General features: G+C 43.2%; 1 protein-coding gene across 5 annotated transcripts in view; it reads left to right on the plus strand.

Moving 5' to 3' along the window:
- The window catches only part of ppp2r3b (protein phosphatase 2, regulatory subunit B'', beta), a 43,019-nt gene extending 19,556 nt beyond the window's left edge, over positions 1–23,463 (plus strand). Inside the window, exons 3-15 of one of the 5 annotated variants that reach the window (XR_002198014.3) lie at positions 9,955–10,140; positions 10,709–10,812; positions 11,366–11,468; positions 13,948–14,022; positions 14,412–14,498; positions 15,111–15,267; positions 16,070–16,118; positions 16,332–16,421; positions 16,683–16,858; positions 18,566–18,684; positions 18,796–18,902; positions 19,118–19,298; positions 22,351–22,384. Coding sequence is in view for 4 of the 5 variants with exons in the window: in XM_010901386.5 (XP_010899688.1) it covers positions 4,985–5,122; positions 9,955–10,140; positions 10,709–10,812; positions 11,366–11,468; positions 13,948–14,022; positions 14,412–14,498; positions 15,111–15,267; positions 16,070–16,118; positions 16,332–16,421; positions 16,683–16,858; positions 18,566–18,684; positions 18,796–18,902; positions 22,351–22,495 (1,536 nt within the window). In the remaining variant the exon portion in view is untranslated. Of the gene's footprint in view, positions 1–4,565; positions 5,123–9,954; positions 10,141–10,708; positions 10,813–11,365; positions 11,469–13,947; positions 14,023–14,411; positions 14,499–15,110; positions 15,268–16,069; positions 16,119–16,331; positions 16,422–16,682; positions 16,859–18,565; positions 18,685–18,795; positions 18,903–19,117; positions 19,299–22,350 lie in introns of those variants that run through there. The other 4 variants (XM_010901384.5, XM_010901386.5, XM_010901383.5 and 1 more) reach the window with 4 other exon arrangements.

The raw sequence follows: 23,463 nt of genomic DNA on the forward strand, positions 1-23,463 counted from the left end.
CTAAGTATTTACCCATCATCAAACGTGTGAAACCATCAGTGAGGACAGTCGAAGTTTGGCCAGAAGGGTCATACTCACTTCTACAGCACCAGTTTGAACATATAGACTAGAGTTTATTTGCCACTCAAGCCATCCTTGACTCCCATATGGACATGGAAACATATGCTTCCTCTGTTCTGGATTACATCAACATCTGCTCCAACAATGTGACCACCCATAAACTAATAAAGACCTTCCTCAACCAGAAGGCGTGGATGAACAGAGAGGTCCGTCAACTGCTTAAGGCACTTTCACATCTGGCGATGCGGAGGACTACAGCTTATCCAAGGCCAATCTAAAAAAAAAAGGGGCATCAAGATGGCTAAAACAAAATACCACAAACTGTGGATCGAGGAACACTTTTACAACAACTCTGAACCCTGACGCATGTGGCAGGGCATCCAAGCCATCACTGACTACCATCCAAAGAACCCTACCCACCGTCCAAAGAACCCTACCCACCGTCCAAAGAACCCTACCCACCGTCCAAAGAACCCTACCCACACAGCCTGCTATGTTTCCGTCACCGATGAGTTAAACAGTTTCAATGCACTCTTCGACAAGGACAACAAAGAACCCGCCATTAAAGCTGAACCCCCTCCAGACGCCCCCACCCTCAGATTATCCGCTGCAGATGTGTTGTCTGCACTGAGCTGGGTGAATGCACACAAGGCTGCTGGTCCCAGTGGCGTCTCCGGAGTGTGTGCTTGGAGCACATACTGGGCAGCTGATCGAGTTCTTTACCGACATCTTTAACATGTCACTGGCCCCGGCGGTTGTCCCAACCTGTTTCCGCAACCATTATGCCACAACCGCAACCATTGTGCCAGTGCCGAAGCAGTTGACCGCATTTAGCCTGAATGACTTCCGTCCAGTTCTATTCCCCCCCTACAATCATGAAGTGCTTTGAAAAACGAGTTCTGGTCCACCTTAAGTCTTGCCTCCCCCAACACTGGATCCCTAACATTTTGCCTAACGGCCGAACAGTTCTACAGAGGATGCAATCTCCACGGCTTTACACTCTGCCCTGACCCACATGGACAAACCAACACCTATGTGAGAATGCAATTCGTAGACTTCAGCTCAGCATTCAACACGGCTGGTCAACAAACTCCATGACCTGGGGATCAGACCCTCTCTCTGCAACTGGGCTTTGGACTTCCTAACCAACTGACCCCAGTCTGTCAGGTTAGAGAAGTTAACCTCCTCCACCCTGATCCTGAACACTGGTGTTCTACCAGGCTGTGTGCTGAGCCCTCTCCTGTACTCTTCACCCACGACTGCGTTCCACAGTACACAGTTCCAACACCATTGTCAAGTTCCCAGACGACACCAGGCCTGATTAGTGACAATGACGAGTCAGCCTACAGGGAAGAGGTCAAGCACCTGGCGGCATGGTGCGTTGTCAACAACCTGGCCTTCAAAGTAAAGAAAACCAAGGAGCTCAATGTGGATTATGGGACGTCTGAAGGCTGCAACTTCGCCCCAGTCCTCATCGATGGTACTGAGGTGGAGAGTGTGTCCAATTTCAAATTCCTGGGTGTCCACATCTCCAAGGACCTCTCCTGGACCCTCAACACCTCAGCCCTAGTCTAAAAGGTGCAGCAGAGCCTGAGTGATCACTTACAATACCCCCCCCTCTCTGGGACCTTGTTGCACTACTCCCTTGTACTACTCTGACACTGCCTTGCTATGCCTGGTAATGAACGTTTTCAGTTGTTAAAAGTATGTGTCTGCCTCAGGAACCTGAATGCTGCCATCCCTGCATTTCAGTTGAACAAACATTCAATTTGCTTCTTTGCACATTTAGAATTGCCACTGTGCCTGGCTTTTTTTTTTTTTTTTTTTTACAGTTACTCACGCATGTCTACCTGGGGACCTCATTGCTGCTATCTCTGCATGTCAGGTGCACAGGCTACCTTAATACATCACTCCTTCATTTGCCTCGTTTGCACATATTGAATGCAATTTTGAAATTTTGGTTTTATTCAATTTTTAACAAACACTATACCTAATATTTGTAAAATGTCTGCCCTCCACTATTTGCCTTATTGCACATTTAGTATTGCTCATTTACACATTCTACTGGTAACATACATATACTCAATACGTATACATTTTCAGCCCTCCTCTATTTGCACTTCTGGTTAGATGCAGACTGCATTTTGTTGTACTGTACTTGTACTGTACAATGACAATTAAGTTGAATCTAATCTAATCAATTACTTTTGGTCCCTTGGAAATTTGGGGACTACATATTTAAGAGCTGTAACTCCTAAACCCTTCCTCCAATTTGGATGTGAATACCCTCAAATTAAAGCTGAGAGACTGCACCTTTTAGTCCATATGCATTATTTAACTGTAACTTCGGTATATTTTGGTAAACAGCCAAAATAACGTGTCACTGTCCAAATATTTCCGGACCTAACTGTATGCTAATGGTCACTTAGACCAGGCCGACTCATGTCAACATCTGATGTTGTTTAACAGCTGTTTTCCCAATCTGCATTTTGTGCTGTCACGGGTTGACACTGCATTACAGTGTCTGTTTGTAAATGGCGTTGTCTCGCTTTAGTGCGCCACATCCACATTTGTGTGAATGAAAAGTTATTTAGCCCTCTCCATCTTTTGGCAGCAGAGCTTCTCCATCTATAGCCTACTGACAGCAGGGCACACAGTAAACCGAGGTTGAATTGGTAAGTGATGTTAGATGCCATTGTTTGGTAGTTCTGTTCTTTTTTCACTCTGTTTTTTCCCCAGTCTGTCTGCTTGCGTATGTGTGGAGGGTGGCACCGCTGACACTGACAGCTGTCCTTTCCTGCGAAGGCCTCTCTGATTCTCCCAGTCGGTCTGTCCAGCTCTCTCTGTCTGCATTTCTCCAACGTGTGTCCCAATTTAGGATTGTGGTTCCTACGAACTCAAATACTGAATGAATGAAAAAGTTAATATGCTGAGAGTTCCATGTGATAATTTTTGCTTTTAGTCCTTGTGTTTTCTTTTGGCGTTTCCATCAAGCTGATGAGCTTAAAGGGTCAATGAAAGGCAGATGGCGTGAAAAGGCTTCAGACAAATGGCTTATCGAACGTGTGCAGTATTATGCTATTGGAGGGACAACAGGAACTGGGTTTATTCTGAAACCAGTGGAAGAATGTGGACTCTCTGATCCCATCATCTAAAAATACTCTATATAAGCTGGGTGTGCTTTTCGCTCCACACTCGTATGTTTACACACCACAGCCACACACTGCTTTCACTTATACACCAACACACACGCAAGTTCAGAGCTCAAGTCATTTTCAGCCTAATTAGATTTGTTTGCGAGAACAACAGGCGTTAACAAAAATGACATCCCTCTTCTTGAACACACCCCTCTTCTCTGCCTAGGCTGCCTAACGCTGTTGGATCAGCAGGTTTACGGGGGAATTGATGTAATTGCTGTCAATCCAGGGCAGGAGGCGGATGTTTGCACTAGCAGTAAAGATAACACACTTGTTTCTCCAGATCTGGTTTCTTGGGTTGCCCAAACGGCACTCGTCAGTGCTTTTAATAGGCCCAGACTGGTTTCGACCATCATTCTTTGAATTCAGCACTCCCCCCCTCCTTACCGCCCACTAGGGCCCGTCGACTATAATAAGGATTGGAATGGATGGCAGTTCAAGCCTGTGAAGGGAAGGCAAAACAAAGAAAAACAAGCCTCTCCAATGAGGAGATGAGTCTTTTCTTTCCCAAGTTTGAGTTGTCATAAATATATCTATATTTTTTTAATGGATTCCATTTGTTCTATTCATTTCTTTAAGTCCACCTGTATATGTAGGGCTAGCCTACATGTATTTAGACGTTTGTTAAAAATATCCTTTAATGTGACAGAGGCCCACTAATGAATATGGCTGCTCACAGTCTGAGCAGACTTTCTAAAAGCCAGAATAAATAAGATCAAGAAGTAATAGTGAATTCTTTATTTTGAAGATGCTGTGAAGAATGGTTTGATACAATAGTTAGATGCTCTAGCCGAAAGGTCACAAACCTTTTCTGTTCTAGGGATCATCACTTTTGAGAACCATTATAATCCAGAGTAGCTGCAAGAGGTTTATTTATTTTTTTCTATTTTTTTTTCTTTTACAAAATGTCTTTACTGTCACGTTTTACATCAACTTTTAATTCAGTGAATTTATCAAGTTAAAAGCAGATTAATTAAAAACTTTCAATGTTTTAAAATAATTTACAATAGCTTATCACAATAATGCTCCCAAAGGTTAATAGAAATGCACATTTATTTGATTTATATATTTTTAGGAAACAAAACGTAATTGGGAAAAGCAGGCAATATGATGTTTGTTACCTCAGTTCCAATTTATGTTGTTGATGTCCAGGATCTGCAGACCTCAACAGCAGGTCTGTTTCTTTGCATAACCTTTGATGCAAGCTTAGGAATGCAAACTGGAAAGGGCAGCTTCACACCATACGCACACACACACACAATCCTTATCTTCGTAGTGACTGCTGGTAGGCTGGGGCTCCCTGATCCTAACCAGTCAGTTTGGGGTGTACGCGTGCAGGATAGTGTCTGTGACAGGACAGCAGGCAGATCTCTGAGAGAGTCCATGGTACTGTGAGTTAGGCTGGTGACCAGAGCTGGGCTGAGACAACAACAGCAGCTGCTGCCCTGAGTAAAGCTCTCGCTCTGTCAAATGACAAACACATGATTCCAGGGACAGGGGAGTGCTGTCACTGCCTCCACTCCTTCCACTGACTCCTAAAGGCTCTCCCAGGACAATCCCAAACACATCGCTGAGGATTTCTGCTCTAGTAGTTGGCATTGTTACTGTTAGCGCTGCTACTACTACTACTACTTCTGGAACAATCCATAGGAAGACATTCCATTTGAGATTGGAGGGGGTGTGTTTGAGTGTGCGTGTGGAAGCATCCCGTCCTGTCTGGCGCAAGGATGAGGATGAAGGAGCTGTCGCTGCGTCAGGACCCTGACCTGAGGAAGGAGCTGGCCCTGTTGGCCCGCGGCTGTGATTTTGTCTTGCCCTCACGCTTCAAGAAGAGGCTCCGGGCCTTCCAGGCACAACAAGGACAGGCAGGTGCTCCCTCCCAACACAAGGCTATCAGTGTTTTAGGGGTTTCTTCGTCCCCAATGTCCGAATCGATAGTATTTCATCTTCCATATTTTTGGTGTTTATTCAACGGCCCCGCGGCACAGCTAAATTGATGTGGAAACAGATCAGAAACACTGGAGTTTGTTAAACATTGTTTAAGCAAAGTCATTCAGTGTATTATGTGGATGTTTTGTAGCTTCTAATAAGGACATGCATGTTGTCCATCCAAAAATATTTATTTTTGGATTGTGGTAAGGGAGATGGGTTAGGGGCCCTGACCATCTTCTATTTGGGAGTGCTTCACTACATTGTTTTTGGCGTCAATTTAAAGAGCTGCACCACCACAAAAATGTTGACTAGAGAAGAACATAATCTTGAAAAGATACTATGATTCGGGTAATGAAATCATGTTAGTGTTTTCTGTTTTAACTTTATCCAACTTCTATATGCAAAGAGGAGTGGACAAATGCAAGAGCGCTGTGCTTGCGGAGCAGGAAATCCCCCTGTTCACCAAGGAAACTATCCAGAATTAGGCTAGTTAGAAAGGTTTCCCCCATTGTTAGAACAGAAATGTTGCACCACAACCAAAAGAAAACTATCTGCAAACTATGCTGGGGACAGTTGTGGTAAAATGAGCAATCTCTTCTTTCACTTTAAGAATACATTTTTAGGAATGTTGTAGGATGTTTTTAGACACTAAGATGATCATTGACATTATAGTGTCAAACAAAAAAGCAACAAAGCAGTAATTGCTACTTGAGTCAATAACCTAGAGTTGTCCCTATGGTGAAAATATATTTTTGTAAAACTTTTAGTTATTTGAGTAGCAAATCATTAAAAGTTAATATTGATCAGTTAATTATTTTCTCCTCTTTTTTACATTTTCTTTAAAGAAATTGATATACTATGATATATGTATATAATACTGTTCCAAAAAAGTATTGGAACTTTTACCTTTACTTGTATTGAAGTAAAGGCAAAAGTAAACTTTATAGGCAATGTTTTATTATTATGTACTTTTTGTCTCAAAAGTTGTTTCCCAGTGTGTTCTAGATATCTTTGGACTTTTGGAAGAAAGAAAAAAAGAACAGCCTAACAAAAATATAAAGGCCAACAAATCAAAACATGGGGAGAAACTAGATGCACTTGTTAATGTTGTTGACACGATGATCGTACATTTAGACTTCGATGTGAGCCTCTAATTGAGTTGCCCTTGTGTACAGTGTTCAGTTTGACCGACAATGCAGCTTTTGTGAATGTAAGGGACATTGCAAGGATTAGCGGTTGTGCTTAAAAGAGCTCCGCTAGCGGTAGTGTAAGTGAAGTGTGGGTGGCGGCAAAGCAGTACGTTGTGAGGCCAAGCAAGATGCCAGTGTCCTTTTTATAGCAATGGTTGACACCAGCACGCGGAGAGGAGCAAGGGAAGATCAACAGCGTCTGTCTATCCTTGTGCTACACTGAGGAGCGCCTGACAGAATGCCATGGAACATATCCAAACTGATAACGCCAGGTCCAAACGCACCATATATGGTCTCATCAATGCACTTAATATTGCTAAGGTTACCTGCTGTTGAGGTTTAATTAGGTTTTTACCTAATTGAGAGACTTCCAAGGGCTGAAGGTAGGGTGAGATGAAAGGTATTGGGGTGGCGATTTCAAAACTTTTGAATCCTAAGAGTGCAGTGCCGTGCCATGTTTGTAAAGGCACGGGCACCTGTTATTAAAGTACTGGCAGAAATATCCAGTGGGAAGATTCTCTAGTCATGTAAAATAGTCTCTGGGAATGAGGAAGTGTGTTCCAGCTATGCCAGGCTAGGCTAGTGGGCCAAGATGGGTTTTATCTGGCAGGTCATGGGAGTATCAGAATGGACTTATTTTGTAACTAAATAGGCTCAGGGTGTGTTGAATCCCAAATGGCACTCAATTCGTGCACTCCATCAATAGTGCACTAACTTAGACCAGAAAGATTTGGACCCTGGCCAAACGTAGTGGACTCTGAGGGAAATGGTTTTCTTAACTATTCAATATTTCTTTACACATTTCTTTCCAGGCTATCCTCACAGGAAAATTGGTTCTCACATGACTTACCTGGTTAAATAATTGGTTAACTAAATAAGAATTACTAATAGGTTTGTCGGCAGGTTCGGTATGGAATTAAACATTTTATAGTTGAGGGAACTTTGGGCACTTGTTGCTGGGTAATGTATTTTTTATGATCATGTAACCTATCGCCTTTTTTTGTTAGTTTCTTTTTACATTTGTTACATATCTGGTTGTGCATTCGATCATTTTATATTTCAATGAATTGCATAGTCTATTGAAATCATTATGGGTTTTACTAGATAATGATTTATCCTTACAAGTTATGAGCTCCTAGTTGTACTGAACAGAGAGCTTTTCAGGTTCATCACCGCTATTATAGATCTTAATAACACATAGAGCTCAGCTGTAGACAATGGACATTCTGTCTTGGGTGGACGCTGCCTGTTACAAGGCAAATGCATTCAAACAAACACACAGGGACACATATACTCAGAGATGTCTTATGGGTGTTAGAGGATGGAGCCACAACCGGGGAAACTATGAGGGACGTGGGTGAGCTTTCTCTTAGATCCTGTGAGCAATGTTTACTGAAATAAAATCCATTGTCACGTTTTTTGTCTTTGATTTTATTTTTTATGGTTATTTAACCAGGCAAGTTCATTATGAACCAATGCTTAGTTAAAGCAACTATCTGGGGCTAGTGTTGACTGTCTTGATCAGGGACAGAACGAAATAGCATCCACCTTGGCGGTTGAGGGATTTAGAACCAAGGACCTTTCGTACACTGGTCAGATGCCCTAACCACTAGGCCTCCTGCCCCATAGGTGAATGTCTTTGGGTTTGTGGTCTTATGAAATAAGTTTAGGAAAGGCCTGGGGCAATTTAATGGCCCAACTTGCAGACACACAGATGACGTGTCTGCATTTGTTTTTTGTGCAGTTAATAGCATCCTTCCGACTGGTTTACATGCATTGTTACATGGTGTGAATTCTGCAGCCTAGAACAGGGGTGTCAAACTCATTCCATTAGGGCTTAGTTTATGCCGTTTGTTTTTCTTTTCAGACCAGGCAAGGGGAGTTTCTAACAGTCCTGTGGCCTTAATAGGTCAATCAAGTCAAATGAGGAGCAAACCCACTTGGCACTCTGTTGGATGAGTTTGACAGAATTAATCTGTCAGTTACTCGAGACTGCCAATGGGAATTGCTGTTGTTTTGAAATCAGTGGTATGGCATTTAGGCCCTGCCAAGATGGCTCCTCTCCTGTCTTGTGACTTTTCAGACATTTAATGCCCTTGTCCTGGTTTCCTAGGTTAAAGCCCAGGTTACATGCCCAAGGTCAACAAGCATTTATGAAACAAACATACACCTAATCCTACCTTGTACTCAACTTTTGCAAAGGGATAATGTTTAAAAATGTATGTTTGGGATGTCTGGAACACGTTAGTCTTGTTTAGCATTCAGGGGCAATTTTTGTATGCAGCCAAGCCTTCCTTTGAAAGTGGCTATTCATATTTTCCCTTAAGAATGTAAGATTCATAGACTTGTCAATGTTTCTGCTCTCCCAAAACTGCCTTCCCATTTCTGTTCCATCCATTAACACCAGGTTGTTCTCCGTTAACATAGTTAGATTACTTAACATTTTGTAATAATGAATCTACACATCCTATGTTAGATTATAAAAAATATATAAATTAAATTGTTAATTTATCCTTAAGTATTATCTGAGGGAATTTATTTCTGATTTTGTTTGAAAATGTCACATCCCTAATGCTAAATTTGCCCTACCGCCATTTAGCAGACGCTTTTATGCATAGCAACTTACAGTATTTCGCATGTACATTTCCTAGTATTTTTTTTGTTGCTACCACCCCCCCCCCCCACCTCTGAGTGTGTATCAAGCCCGGACTTGTTAGTCAGGACTGACTTGTTTTTTTGGCTTTTATGTGTTATATGTCTCCTGTCATTGCACTTTACTAAGCTAAGCCTACTTGTCGTGGATTACCTTCTCAACGGACGTTATCAATTAAGTATTTTTTCACTTTCTTTCTTGAGCTTGGATTCATCTATTGTTCTATGGGCTCCATTATAGAAGACATTGGTAGATCATTATAACAAGATCTACCAATGTCTACCTCTCTGGTATGTTCAGGAGAAAATTAATTAGATCATGGATGCTGTGCGTCCTTGCAACACTACAATTGTGGGTCCCCACTGGGAAAAGGTATGGAAAATGGATGCACTCACTGGGGATAAAAAACTAAATGACTACAATGTCAAACCCAAATGGAGAAAGGTCTCTGGAGCATTTTAACTTCTGAATATTCAGTAGACATACCAGGCAATTTTACAGCTTGCATGGGCGTTTGACACAGTCATGGATCTCTGCTGTCATTTATTATTGGATCTTAACATTCATTTTTCAGTACTTTCATTTCATAAGGAATACCATTCATCTATTTTCTTTTTTTCAACTACATCTGTAGAAGTCTATCCTGGTGGTTGGCGCCTGCCTGCCTTTCTAGATTGACTTGTTTGAACATTCCAACATCACATCTTTAATTGAAGCCATTACAGTTAATTGGTTGTAGGGACGAGTAATTTACTAAGCAACCATAACTCTTCCCTGTGGGACTGACAGGATGACTATTTATGGTATTTCTTTATGGCAGTTAGCCTAGCATACTCTAGGAGGCAGTGGTGTTGGTCAGTGTTAGTGCACTAGCCTGTGTCAGTGGCTAACCTTATGTTCTGTCTTGTCTGTTTCTCCCCAGGCCCAGCTGAAGAGCGAGGAGCCCGTCGCCACGGCGCTAAGTGAAAGCATTCCAAAGTTCTACTTCCCGCGGGGACGGCCCAATGCCAACCTCAACATTGACCACCTCATTTCCAAGGTTGAGAAAATATTTTCCCAATTCCCCAATGAAAGGGCCACCATTGAGGACATGGGGCAGGTTGCCAAGGTGAGAAAGTGATTTGTTGCGCCAAGGCTTCACAGCCATCCAGCAAATTGTTATCATTAGAGCAATTAGCCCCTGACTTTACCAAAAGGTCTCCCACACCCTTTCTGTCACTTAACTCATGAATCTATTATTTCATGACAACTGACCTGAAAGGAACCTGAGTTGGGAGACAAACGTCATACGGGTTTCCTCAGGTTGGTCTCCATAAAGAAAAAAAGTTATCTTGGTCAGTTCAGCTCCCTGCTGTGAAACTTAGTGCCCAGAGAATTGCTAGTGTCACATTTTGTCCAGGTTTCTCTCCCTGGACTCCATTTAATGACTTTAGTTGGGATTCTAACCGACTGAGAGTTGTCAGAGAGAGGGGAGAAAAAGCACTGACAGACCCCAATTTACCACAACCTGCACAATGTATAGTCGGAAAAAGAAGATCAATACGCCTCTTGTTACATGTGAGCTGTCAAGGACAGGGAAGTGATCAGACATCTTAATGGCACAGAAGAGGACACTTGTCTAAAATGCTTGTTCTCTCTCCCTCCATCTCTTTTCTTGTTTTCCTTTCTCCCTATAGGCATGCGAGTGTCCTCTCTACTGGAAAGCCCCATTGTTTATTTCGTCTGGAGGCGACAGGACAGGCTTTGTGTCCGTCCACAAGTTCGTGGCCATGTGGAGAAAGTAAGTCAATGCCGCTTGGTGTAAACTTCCAGGCGAACCATTGGGCCGCTCTCTTAATCCATAGGGCCATATTCGCCGGCGAACAACTATAGCCACTAGAAAGTCAAAAGCTTAGGAAAAGACAACGCGTTATTCCTTCATGAAAAGACAAGTCTAGAAACAGTGGAAACGGTTGTAAATTAATGAAGAGTCCTGTTTTTTCTTCTCATCTCAGACACTGAACAAGCACAGGGTTTTGAATTCCACTAAAGTCTACCAGAGTTGGTTGTGCTTGTGTTGTTATTCTAAGACTACTGTTCAAATAGTTTGTGAGCCACCATAGAGTCAAACAGCCTGATATCTCCCCAGTCAGTCCATAAACGGAACATTAGGTGATGTCACCATGACCGCACAAACTCCCCAAGCCCAGCATCAATTCGGGAATCCTAATTTCAGGATGTAATAACCCCCCCACAGCCACTTCATAGTTGAATGATTTAAGGACTCCCTCTGATGGAGAGGGTGTTGGGAGAAAGACATCCTGAAAACATCTGTTCCCTCTTTCTTTTCCCAGAACCCTGCAGACGTGTCACGATGACGTGTCCAAGTTTGTGCACCTTTTGGCCAAACCTGGCTGTAATTACCTGGAACAAGAGGACTTTATTCCTTTCATGCAGGTACAAGGACGCCACACACAAATACAACCACTCTGGGGAAAAAAGGATTTCAGTTTTGGGAGTGAGTGATATGGGAAAAGCGAAAAGTAGAATATAGTTGTTTTTAGGAAGAAAGGATAATTATTGGGCAGCATACAAAGTTGCCGTACTGTATCCACTTCATTCTAATAACCATTTCTTATAGAAAACTGTTCAAATTCGTTAGGTTTACCGTTGAAGATGTTTTTAAATATAATTTCATAAATCTTACTTTGCTTTACTTTTCTTATTCTACAAAAAAATGAAATGAAAACACTTTCCCCACACATTTAGGTAGTTCAATGATGTTTTGGGATTCCTTTGCTGGCACTGGGAGATTACCAAACATTTTGGACCGTAGTGTCAAAATGCTCAGTCTTTGTCAAAAGTCATGGGTCTTCCTGCAGAAAAAGTATCCCAATCACACTTCAGTAAGATGTGATATCACATTGCAAAGATCAGGCCGTCCTTTCAGAATTGATGCAAGGGCATTAAGAAAGCTCACCTGGGAGGCTATCATGAGGCCAACGACAACCTTAAAGGAGCTGCTGGAATTTCTGTTCGGGACTGGGTACTACCTTCATTGAACAACACTCCACGAGTCTGAGTTGTGAGAAAAGGTGTCAATAACTGGAAAAACATTTCCCCGAACTATGTAGTAAAATATGATATGGTCTGATGAGACCAAAGTAGAATGTTTTGACCTTTATTCCAAAAGATAGGTTTGGCGCAGAACTCATCACCCAAAATACACAGTACATATTGTTAAGCTTGGTGCTAGCAGGGACGGGGAGCTGTTTAGGGGAGAGACGACAATAAAGTTCTCAAAAATCTTACTATTTGGCAAAAACCCTGCTGCCTTCTGCCAGAAAAGTAAATATAAATATCACCTTCCAACACAACAACAATCTGAAACGCACATCAAAATTCAACCAAGGAATGTCTTGCAAAAAAGATGGCAAATGTCCTATAGAAAATCTTTTGGCCTGACCTAAAGAGGGCTGTGCACTGGAGTTCCCCTTGTGATTTGACCTGAGATTTAACTCTTCGGTAAAGAAAATTGGGGTACAATGGTCTTATCCAGTTGTGCTGGGTTGATGCATATCCAAGCTGAGTACCTGCTGAAAGCCAAGCAAAAGATGCAGCATTAAACCATATGTTGTGGGGTGTGCACATTTATGAAACCAAGGCATTATGTTGTTGTTTTATCTTCAGTCAAATCATTCATTTATCCAAAATGTATCATCCAAATATTTTGGGTTGCAAGTTGTGATCAAAAAAGGGCGGACATAATTTGTCTTGATTTCAGACTTTCAGTAACCCAAAGCTGCTTTTTCATCAAGTGGGTAGACTTTTGATACAGTATTCATTTCTATCCTTTCAATATAAACTAAATGCTTGCCGGTCAAATCACTGTGTAGCATGTTTGTGTAGCATGTCGGTCCAAATGCCTGGTGTCATGGCATATGCACCCCATTTCAGTCGATTCATATTCATACCGGCAGAACCGGTCAGGGCTTTGGCAACCCCCCCTCCCCCCACCGTTAGCATAGAGGAAGATGATGTTTTGTGGCATCCGCCGTTTAATTTGTATGGTGGTGCTGGGCGAATGGGCTCTGACCGTTGTGATGAATGAAGGGCGGATTGGCGGCGAGTAGATGTGACTGTTCCCGCCCGTTTCCTCCCACCCCTGTGTGATTTATGGGTTTCTCCCTATGATTTAATTCCTCCCGGAAGGGTCAAGGGGTGGGGTGGGGGCACGCCGCCGTTTTAATTTCACGTCAACGTTCAGTTCCCATCTGGGCTCGGATGGGGGTGGGGTCATGAGTGATTTACACAGCGCGGGTTTGAAACTACAGTTCATTGGCGATTCAGCTCGACACTCCGCACCACATGAAAAGCCTGTGTGTGGTGGTCTGACATGAAGAATACGACCAGCCAGCTATATACCAGAGCAGGCTTCTTCTCCCTTTGGTCTCCAATTGTTTCCAGGGCGTCTGTCTCCCACCCCATGCCGTTTAAAGGGACGAGGAGTATATCAGATGCTTTCATACTTCAAAAGTGCCACTCAATTGTCCCGACCAATTTATCTCCATCCCATTCATCTGCCGTCGCGGCTCCGCAGAGTTCTCCTAACACGTAGCTGGATCGAGACAACAGATGGAGCGGCTAAACGGACAAACTCCACTTGACTTCAGGCTGCCCTTTTGAAGTATGAATACATCGAACAGATTTTAGGCATTGGGGTTGAACCAGCCTATCCCTTTTTCAAAATGTCTCCAACAGGCAGAGTAGAAGATTAGGGTCTGTCGTCTTAGCTGATAACTCCCATGAGAGGGATTTGATGTCATGTTTTACAGTGTCTCTGGTGATCGTCTTGTGGTGAGCCCCAGTTTGACCCCTTTGACCCCTAGCCTTCCGCCTGGTTGTAATGTTCTTAACTCTCCTCTGTGCTCTTCAGGATGTGGTGAACTCACACACAGGACTGGCCTTCCTGAAGGAGGCGTCTGACTTTCACTCACGCTACATCACCACAGTAAGTCTTAAATACGTTTGCAGCATGACAAAAACAATTTTCTTGTTTCTTTTTTTCCAAACCATCCCAGAAAGACATTAAATGTAATGTACAGTAAATGTGTTTAATCTTTAGTTCTGTAACTGACTCTGATGCATTGGTGTCATAGGGTGTGTTTGTAAAGTAAGACAAAATCAGGCCATTTGTCCATAAACTGTCAAAAAGGGATAATCAGATTGGTCAAAGGACCAATTAGTTTGGGAGAGTGGAGCTTTTCTTTAGAGTGTTTAGGAGGCTATTAAATCTTCCTGTATATGTAACATTTCCCATTTCCTGTCGCCTCTGTTGAGGGAAAATGGTACAAAGCTGAACCTTGTGTTTTTAAATCTGTTTTTTATTTTACCTTGTAGGTTATACAGAGGATATTCTACAATGTGAACAGGTCCTGGACGGGCAAAATCAGCTGTTCGGAGCTGAGGAAAAGCAGCTTTCTGCAGGTATGATGGAAGTTCTAAAGGCCATTGCACACTGTAGTGATTGAATACCCTGGGACCAGTTGGCTCGACTAAGCTTTAATTGCTAACTCAACTCATGCTGTGTTTCGATGACCACCCGCAGCTAGCATCTAACGCTTAGCCTTTCATCTAGTTGAATCACTAGTCGCTAGACGCCAGCTTGGAGCCAATCAGAAAACGAGAGTGTGGAGAACAGAGTATTTCCTATGCATGCACAAAACTGGTTGTCTAAACTGTGGCCCCTGCTGAGAATTAGACCATGTGAATATGAGAATTACTAGTCGTGACCAGGTGCTAATTGCTCTCAGGTCTAAGCGTAAACCTGTCTCCTGTATGTGCCTGAGCCATACGGTGGGTCGTCTGTCACATCAACCATAGTGCTGTTCTCAGGTGAAAATGGGGCCCGCTCCCCTGTTATCCACATCACATCTGTTTGGTGGACCCCAGCTCTGGTGGGGGAATATTTGCATATTTTCTTTTACGCTCATTTAAGAACACTCATGTGAACATATTTGGCCGGTTGGATGGGAACTGAGCTAATGTCTACCGGGATTATTGATTTGCCAATTGTTGATTAATTAATCGATCCAACAGAACGTGGCCCTGCTGGAACAGGAAGAGGACGTGAACCAGCTGACAGAGTTCTTCTCCTACGAACATTTCTATGTCATCTACTGCAAGTTCTGGGAGCTGGACACAGACCACGATCTTTACATTGACCAGAAAGATCTAGCCCGACACAACGACCAAGGTACTCTTTATTTTTCTACCCCTGTCGGGACCAGAAACATGGTTCCCCATTTCCCCTATCCCCCAACCTCAATAACTTAAGCGCTATGCCTAAAGTTAAAATAACCCTAACTCCTAACGCCTTACCTAAAGTAACCCCAATTGTAACCCCCAAGCCGGAAATTAGACGGTTACTCCTTGCGGCGACCAGTTGAGAAAAATTGTGAGGACTTAGTTGTCATGTTTTACTATCTTTGTGGTTACAATCTGGGCCCCATGATATTTAAACCAGAATCCCACAGAATGAAGTTGTGCTTTTGCTTAAGTCATACACAAATATACAGTACCAGTCAAAAGTTTGGACACACTTACCCATCCACTTGAATGTCCAACCTTTGACTGGTACTGCGTACATGAATATTTTACCCACATACACAAACACACATAATGACCAAGTCACCCTTCATGTCCAAGTGCTTTTGCTCAAATCACACACACCCGTCTCCACATGTTCCCAGTCATGAAGGCAATGGGAAGGAAAATCGATTTAAGCAATAGGGCCTAAGACTGAATATTGTGGTTGAATCTCATGACGCCATGTCTGGCTCTATTCCTGTAAGATCATCCCCACAAGTACAAAGCTAGTATGCAATGATAAAAGCAACTTTTACACAGCTACATCATTCACTTAACTTTCCTCAAAATACTGGATTTATGTTGCATGACTGCATCGCCTCTAAAATGAAAGACCTCGTACCAAACGTAGCTCTTGTTGCTGTGTTTCATTAACTTTGTAAAGATGAATTCTCTTGTATGTTTTCTAGCCATTTCCCACAAGATGATTGAAAGAATATTTTCCGGGACTGTAACCAGGTAAGAGATATGGACTATTGCAATTCCATTTTTTTAAATTGTATTTACATTGACGTAAGAGAACGATTACATTTCATCATACTGTTGGTATTGGATAGATTGGAACTGATATTTCCTGCAAATATAGCAGAATTCTTCTGAAACCTAGCATAGAATAAGAGGGGATGTCAGAAAGCACTGATATTCAATGTTTCCCTACATCTCACCTTCAAGGGATCGACGCCTGCGTAAAGATGGACGGCTGAGCTATGCAGACTTCGTCTGGTTTTTAATCTCAGAGGAAGACAAGAAGACAGAGACCAGGTAATACCTGAAGCAACGGCAGACTCAGATTGGAACCATCTCATTCAGAACAAGATTATTTTCCCATGATTTGTGTATGGACTTTTTGTTAGCGTTGTGTGATGATTTTTAATGTCTCTCTTACCTTGATTCCCTCTCCTCCGTCTCTTGCTTTCTCCTCTTCCCTCTCTCTTTCCCTCTCACCCTCCCACCTCCACTCTCCCCCTTTCTCCCTCTGTCTCTCCCATCCCCCACCCATTGTCACAATCCCGTCTCCCCCAGTATAGAGTACTGGTTCCGGTGTATGGACCTGGACGGTGACGGCGTGCTGTCTATGTATGAGCTGGAGTATTTCTATGAGGAGCAGTGTGTGAAGCTGGAGACCATGGCGATCGAGCCCTTGCCCTTCGAGGACTGCCTCTGTCAGATGCTGGACCTCGTCAAGCCGGAGGCCGAAGGTCGGGCACCCCAAACACGCACCACCCACTTTGTCCTGCCGTGGCAAATGCAGATCTGTGCATTCATTTTAAGCCCAAGTCCTACCCATTGCCTGTGAAATTCAAGAACTACCCTAACTGTGTCTAACTACTGCTGTCAAGTTTTGGCCCCAAAAATATTTGGCCCCAATCTATATTGCAACAAATTGTGCCTTAAACATTTACATTTTGCTCAAACATAATTTACTTTGACAAGGGCCAAATTGTGATGGCAAGATGACTGGCTGAGAGCATCTCCAAAACTGCAGCCCATGTGGAGTGTTCCCAGTCTGCAATGATCAGTACCTATCAAAAGTGGTCCAAAGAAGGATAGAAAGGTGTCAGAATGTATGGGGCTGTGTAGCCGCAGGTCAGTTAGGGTGCCCGTGCTGACCCCTGTCCACTGCCGGAAGTGTTTACAATGGACATGTGAGCATCAGAACTGGACCACGGAGCAATGGAAGAAGGTGGCCGGTCTGATTAATCCTGTTTCCTTTTACATCACGTGGATGGCCTGATGTGTGCACATCACTTACCTGGAGAACACATGGCACCAGGATGCACTATGGGAATGAGGCAAGCCGGAGGCAGTGTGATGCTTTGGGCAATGTTCTGGGAAACCTTGGGTCCTGCCATTCATGTGGATGTTACTTTGACACGTACCAGCTACCTGAGCATTGTTGCAGACCATGTGCACCCTTTCATGGCAACGATATTCCCTGATGGCATTGGCCTTTTTCAGCAAGATAATGCGCCCTGCTACAAAGCAAAAATGGTTCAGGAATGGTTTCAGGAAAACAACAACGAATTCAAGGTGTTGACCTGGCCTTCAAATTCCCCAGATCTCAATCCAATCGAGCTTTGTGGGATGTGCTGGAGAAACAAGTCCGATCCATGGAGGCCCGACCTCACAACTTACAGAACTTAAAGGATCTGATGCTAACGTCTTGGTGCCAGATAGTACAGCACACTTTTTAGGAGGTCTAGTGGAGTCCATGCCTCGACGGGTCAGTGCTGTTTTGGCATCAAAAGGGTATACACAATACACAAGGGTATACACAATATACCCTATGACATCAAAAGGGTATACACAATACACAATATTAGGCAGGTGGTCATAATGTTATGGCTGATCGGTGTACAGCTCCACTAAAGGCTATTATTAGGTGAACTGCGTCAGATGAGCAGCAGAGATCTGTTCAGCAGTGTTGAATTCCTGATCCGCCTCTGTTGAGAAAGTACAGTGTTTCTATTGTCTAAATATTCATATATAACAAAGGCACAATATCATCAATTATACCAGTGATGCATGCATTTTCATATCCAATTATGTTGCTTTCTGCTGTTTGGGAACAGCATCTACAGAGCAAAAAAACAAAAGCGCAAAGGTTCACAGCAGCTTAGTTCCAACAGCATATGGGTTTTTTAAATAAATAATTTAATTTAGTTTGAGACTTAAAGAGCTCTGCAATACCTGTCTGGTATATGTGGATAACTAGTATGGTTGAGAGGTTATCTGTGGTTTGAGGAAGTTGCTTAATCGTTATTTTTCCTGAGTTGACGTTAGTAATGGCTGATCCTTTCTGAGGGTGTCTTTGGAATTATATGGCAAAAAAAGGTTGAGCTTTTTGGCCTACTTGAAAGGCGGCTGCTATTGAATATTAAAAAATATATTTTTATATTCTCCAGGTAAGATCACCCTACGGGACCTGAAGCGGTGCAAGATGTCCCACATCTTTTACGACACCTTCTTCAACATCGAGAAGTACCTGGACCACGAGCAGAAAGACCCCTTCTCGGTTGTAAGGGTAACTATTCAACTGGAATGTCATATGACCTCTTTGGGTCCAACTATCAGGATATGATCTCACTGGGGCCCCAGGGGGCGATGGGTAATGGAGTTTTGTTGTCTTTGTAAGGAGGTGGAGACAGAGGGCCAGGAGATGTCGGACTGGGAGAAATACGCCACGGAAGAGTATGATATCTTGGTGGCAGAGGAGACAGCCACTGACCAGTACAACGATGGGTAAGGCTGACAACAGCCACAGCGGCGCCTCTTTGATTTCAATCTCTCATCTGTGTCAGTTTCTGAGAAAGTCAATAGTTGGTTTCCCAGCTCGTTTAAGACACCAACCCTCTCACTTCTGCTTTGACCTGTACTCCAGCGGTGATTCATTAAGCTAGGGTTAGTCGACTGTCAGGTTCCATTGGCATCTCTGTTATAAGACGTATGTCAAGTAGTGCCGGCTGGACTTGATGAGGGTCGCCTGCCGCAACCTCTGCGGATCGATGTTCGGATGGGGTGGGGGCAGCGTCAGGAATGAAGCCGTTGACAGGCTGTCCTGTGGCGGTTCTAGGAGCACCACAGACCTCTAAATGCCAGCCAGCTAGGATGAGGGACAGGCTCCTTTGCTTTGGCCAGGTAAGAGACCAGGGGATTTGTCAGTCCCAAGGGCGTGGTCTCTCACTCTTTCTTTCTCACTCCTTCACACTCTCCACGCTCACTCAGTACTTCCACGCCCTGCCTCTAGGCCTTGAAAGGACTGGATTGGTGATAGTGAGTACCTGTTTGTTTTCGGTGACACTCCACCTATTCCTTTAATATAAATCTGTCTGGTGGGTAGGTCGGGGACTCTGCAGGCACGGGCAACTCCAGTCCTGGTGGCCAAAACACATCTGGTTTTTACCTCAGGGACTGATTCAAAACAGGGAGACCAGGTGACTGCAAATAACTCGCAGAGACAGACTAAAACCAGAAGTATTTCAGAGCCTCCAGGAGTGGTGTCGGCTGCCCCTGGGCTGCTGCCTGATAGAATGGATACAGTGTTTTAAAGTCAACCCCTTTCCCCCGGCACTGGGCATTCCTCTCTTCACCCTGTGTGTTCTTCCACGAGCTGCTCTGTCACAGTGGTTGTGAAACCACCATTTCTTGAATGTTGATGGCTCCTTCCCAGACCCTGATCCCTGCATATCAACTGAACCCCCTATTCCTTTTCATATAATCAGAGGTGTTCAAAGTACGAAGTGGAAGTTCTTGACTGTGTCCACCAATTTAGGGAAGTTTCTAATTAAGACCTAAATGACCAGGTAAACAGAGTTCAGAACTAACCACTGACCTCAGTTGATCATGTTTCATTGATCATTGTTTGTTTTGAACAACCTTCAGCTGGTTAGGAACTTCCCTAAAAAGGGGAACACCCGCAAACCCAGCTGAGTACTCCTACTTCAGACTTTTTACACCTCTGCATACATTTACTTTCAGTCCAATTCAGATTTTATTTCTTCCACTTGTTGAACCAATCAAATCAATGCTGAAATAGACCTGTGAAAATCTCTGATCGGATTGGTGGAAATTAATTGAAATTGTAATCAGAAATCTGAATTGGGCTACCTTTGTAACCCTAACCTGGGATAGTATACCAATGCAATGCTTCCATACTGAACCAAAATACAAATCCAACATTCAAAAATGTCAAAGGTTTTACTAAGTTGCAGTTCATGGACATCAGAAATTTAAAATTAAATCTATTAGGCCCTAATCTATGGATTTCACATGAATGGGAAAACAGTATGTGCATATGGAAAGTCTAAGTGATACTTAATGTGTGTGTGTTTTAAGTCTTACTAAACTCATGGGGACCAAATGTCACGGTCCCCATGAGGCAAAAGTCAATTTCCGGCTCAGGGTTTAGGTTTAGGGTCAAACTTACAATTTATTTTATAGTTAGAATCAGGGTTTCTTTAAGGTCCAGGCGTTGTTGGTTAAGTTTAGGGTTAAGGTTAGGCATTACATCTAGGTACAGTTTAGGCGTAAATGTTACTTTATTGGGGTTAGGGTTAAGATTAGGGCAAAGGAGCATGCAATTTCTATTTTCTGGTCCCCATGACGGTAGCTGTGTGTGTGTGTGTGTGTGTGTGTGTGTGTGTGTGTGTGTGTGTGTGTGTGTGTGTGTGTGTGTGTGTGTGTGTGTGTGTGTGTGTGTGTGTGTGTGTGTGTGTGTGTGTGTGTGTGTGTGTGTGTGTGTGTGTGTGTGTGTGTGTGTGTGTGTGTGTGTGTGTGTGTGTGTGTGTGTGTGTGTGTGTGTGTGTGTGTGTGTGTGTGTGTGTGTGTGTGTGTGTGTGTGTGTACCGTGGATACAAAAAGTCTACACACCCCTTTTAAAATGCCGGGTTGTTGTGATGTAAAAGAATGAGACAAAGATAAATCATGTCAGAACTTTTTCCACTTTTAATTTGACCTATAATGTGAACAATTCAAGACTTTATATCCACAGTGTATGTGTGTATATACAGTATCTCACAAAAGTGAGTTACACTCCTCACAATATTTGATTATATATTTTCATGTGACAACACTGAAGAAATAACACTTTGCTACAATATTAAGTAATGAGTGTACAGCTTGTATAACAGTGTACATTTGCTGTCCCCTCAAAATAACTAAACACACAGCCATTAATGTCTAAACCGCTGGCAACAAAAGTGAGTACACCCCTAAGTGAAAATGTTCATATTGGGCCCAATTGGCCATTTCCCCTCCCCAGTGTCATGTGACTCGTTAGTGTTACAAGGTCTCAGGTGTGAATGGGGAGCGGGTGTGTTAAATTTAATTTCATCGCTCTCTCATTGCCTCATACTGGTCACTGGAAGTTCAACATGGCACCTCATGGCAAAGAACTCTCTGAGGATCTGAAAAAAAGAATTGTTGCTCTACATAAAGATGGCCTAGGCTATAAGAAGATTGCTAAGACCCTAAAACTGAGCTGCAGCACGGTGACCAAGACCATACAGTGGTTTAACAGGACAGGTCCCACTCAAAACAGGCCTCGCCATGGTCAACCAAAGAGGTTGAGTGCACGTGCTCAGCATCATATCCAGAGGTTGTCTTTGGGAAATAGATGTATGAGTGCTGCCAGACCTAAGCCACACACTGCATCAAATTGGTCTGCATGTCTCCAGACCTAAACTCTATTGAGGATCTGTGGGGCATCCTCAAATGTAAGGTGGAGGAGCGCAAGGTCTCTAACATCCACCAGCTCTATAATGTTGTCATGGAGGAGTGGCAGAGGACTCCAGTGGCAACCTCTGAAGCTCTGGTGTACTCCATGCTCAAGAGGGTTAAGGCAGTGCTGGAAAATGATGGTGGCCACACAAAATTTTTAAGTGAAACATTTTCACTTAGGGGTGTACTCACTTTTGTTGCCAGCGGTTTAGACATTAATGGCTGTGTGTTGAGTTATTTTGAGGGGACAGCAAATGTACACTGTAAACTCATTACTTTATATTGTAGCAAAGTGTCATTTCTTCAGTGTTGTCACATGAAAAGATATAATCAAATATTTACTAAAATGTGAGGGGTGTACTCACTTTTGTGAGATTGTGTGTGTGTGTGTGTGCGCGTGTTGAATCCACAAATCCATCTTGAATGCTCACCCACTGCTCTTTCTCTCACTCAACCTTTTTTCTTTTTTTAGGTATGACCATGCTCTGAGTCCCATTGAGCCGCACATCTCCAGTGATTTGGGTCTGAGGTCAGACAAGGGAAGCTTCTTTTTGATCCCCAACCCTCACTGCAACCTGGACCTGGACGAGTATGAATATGAGGATGACTTTGAATGAACTCCGACCTCTATCCCCTGAGCAGGCCATCCAGGGGGAATGGTGAGAGGAAGCAGGAAGCTGATGCAGTATGAAGGACATTCTGTACAGCGGTTCTAGCGGTTGCACACCAAACCACAACCACAAATGAACACACAACCCCACGTTAGTGAGTGGTGGTCGAACGTCTACCTCTGAACCACGAACGCTCAGCAAAGGGAACCCTGCCATGCATCAATAAAAAACGACCGGATCAACAAACTCTGCATGGTTACTTAGCTTAAAGCTGGCAAGCATTTTACCAGACACACGGCAGGATCAACACACAGACATTTTTTGTCGAGGGGAAGTAGCATATTTATAAGCTGAAACGCCACCAGTGCAGTTATCACCTTTGACCTTAAGTAGAGGAACCTTTAGACCATGGATCAGAAACCCTCCTTCTCTCTCCACCCTTCATTTTTGGCCTTTGATTTCTTTATTGTAGAGTCATTCACGCTAATTCCTACAGGGTGGGTCGCAGCAGGAAAACACCTTTCAAGTTGATTCAGTCACAGTGTAAAACTGTAACCATGAACTTACAGAAAAAATCTAACATTCTAAGAAATTGGCTAATGCAACATTCCAGAGATATAAACCGTTTCTGGTCAAGCGCCAAACACTGGCTGGGTCTTTCTGCCGGGAGGGCTGGAATACCCTTACACACACACAGAAACACCCACACACACACGTACAGCCACACAGGGATCAGTGGTAAATACAGTAATGACTTCATCAGTAGAATGCTGTTTTTGTGTGAAAGGTTCTAAATTATTAGAAATATTTATATAAATAACTGTACATATTTTTTTGAGCTTGCTGTGTTGGTCAGATGTTTTAAACAAAATAATATTCATGCTGTTTTTCTATCTGACAAAAGTACTTTATAGCAATGTACTTTCATACAGGACAAATGAACCAATTTTTAAATGTCTGTTTTGTTCAAATAA

Source organism: Esox lucius, chromosome 16 (genome assembly GCF_011004845.1).
Source record: "Esox lucius isolate fEsoLuc1 chromosome 16, fEsoLuc1.pri, whole genome shotgun sequence".
Taxonomy (NCBI): domain Eukaryota; kingdom Metazoa; phylum Chordata; class Actinopteri; order Esociformes; family Esocidae; genus Esox; species Esox lucius.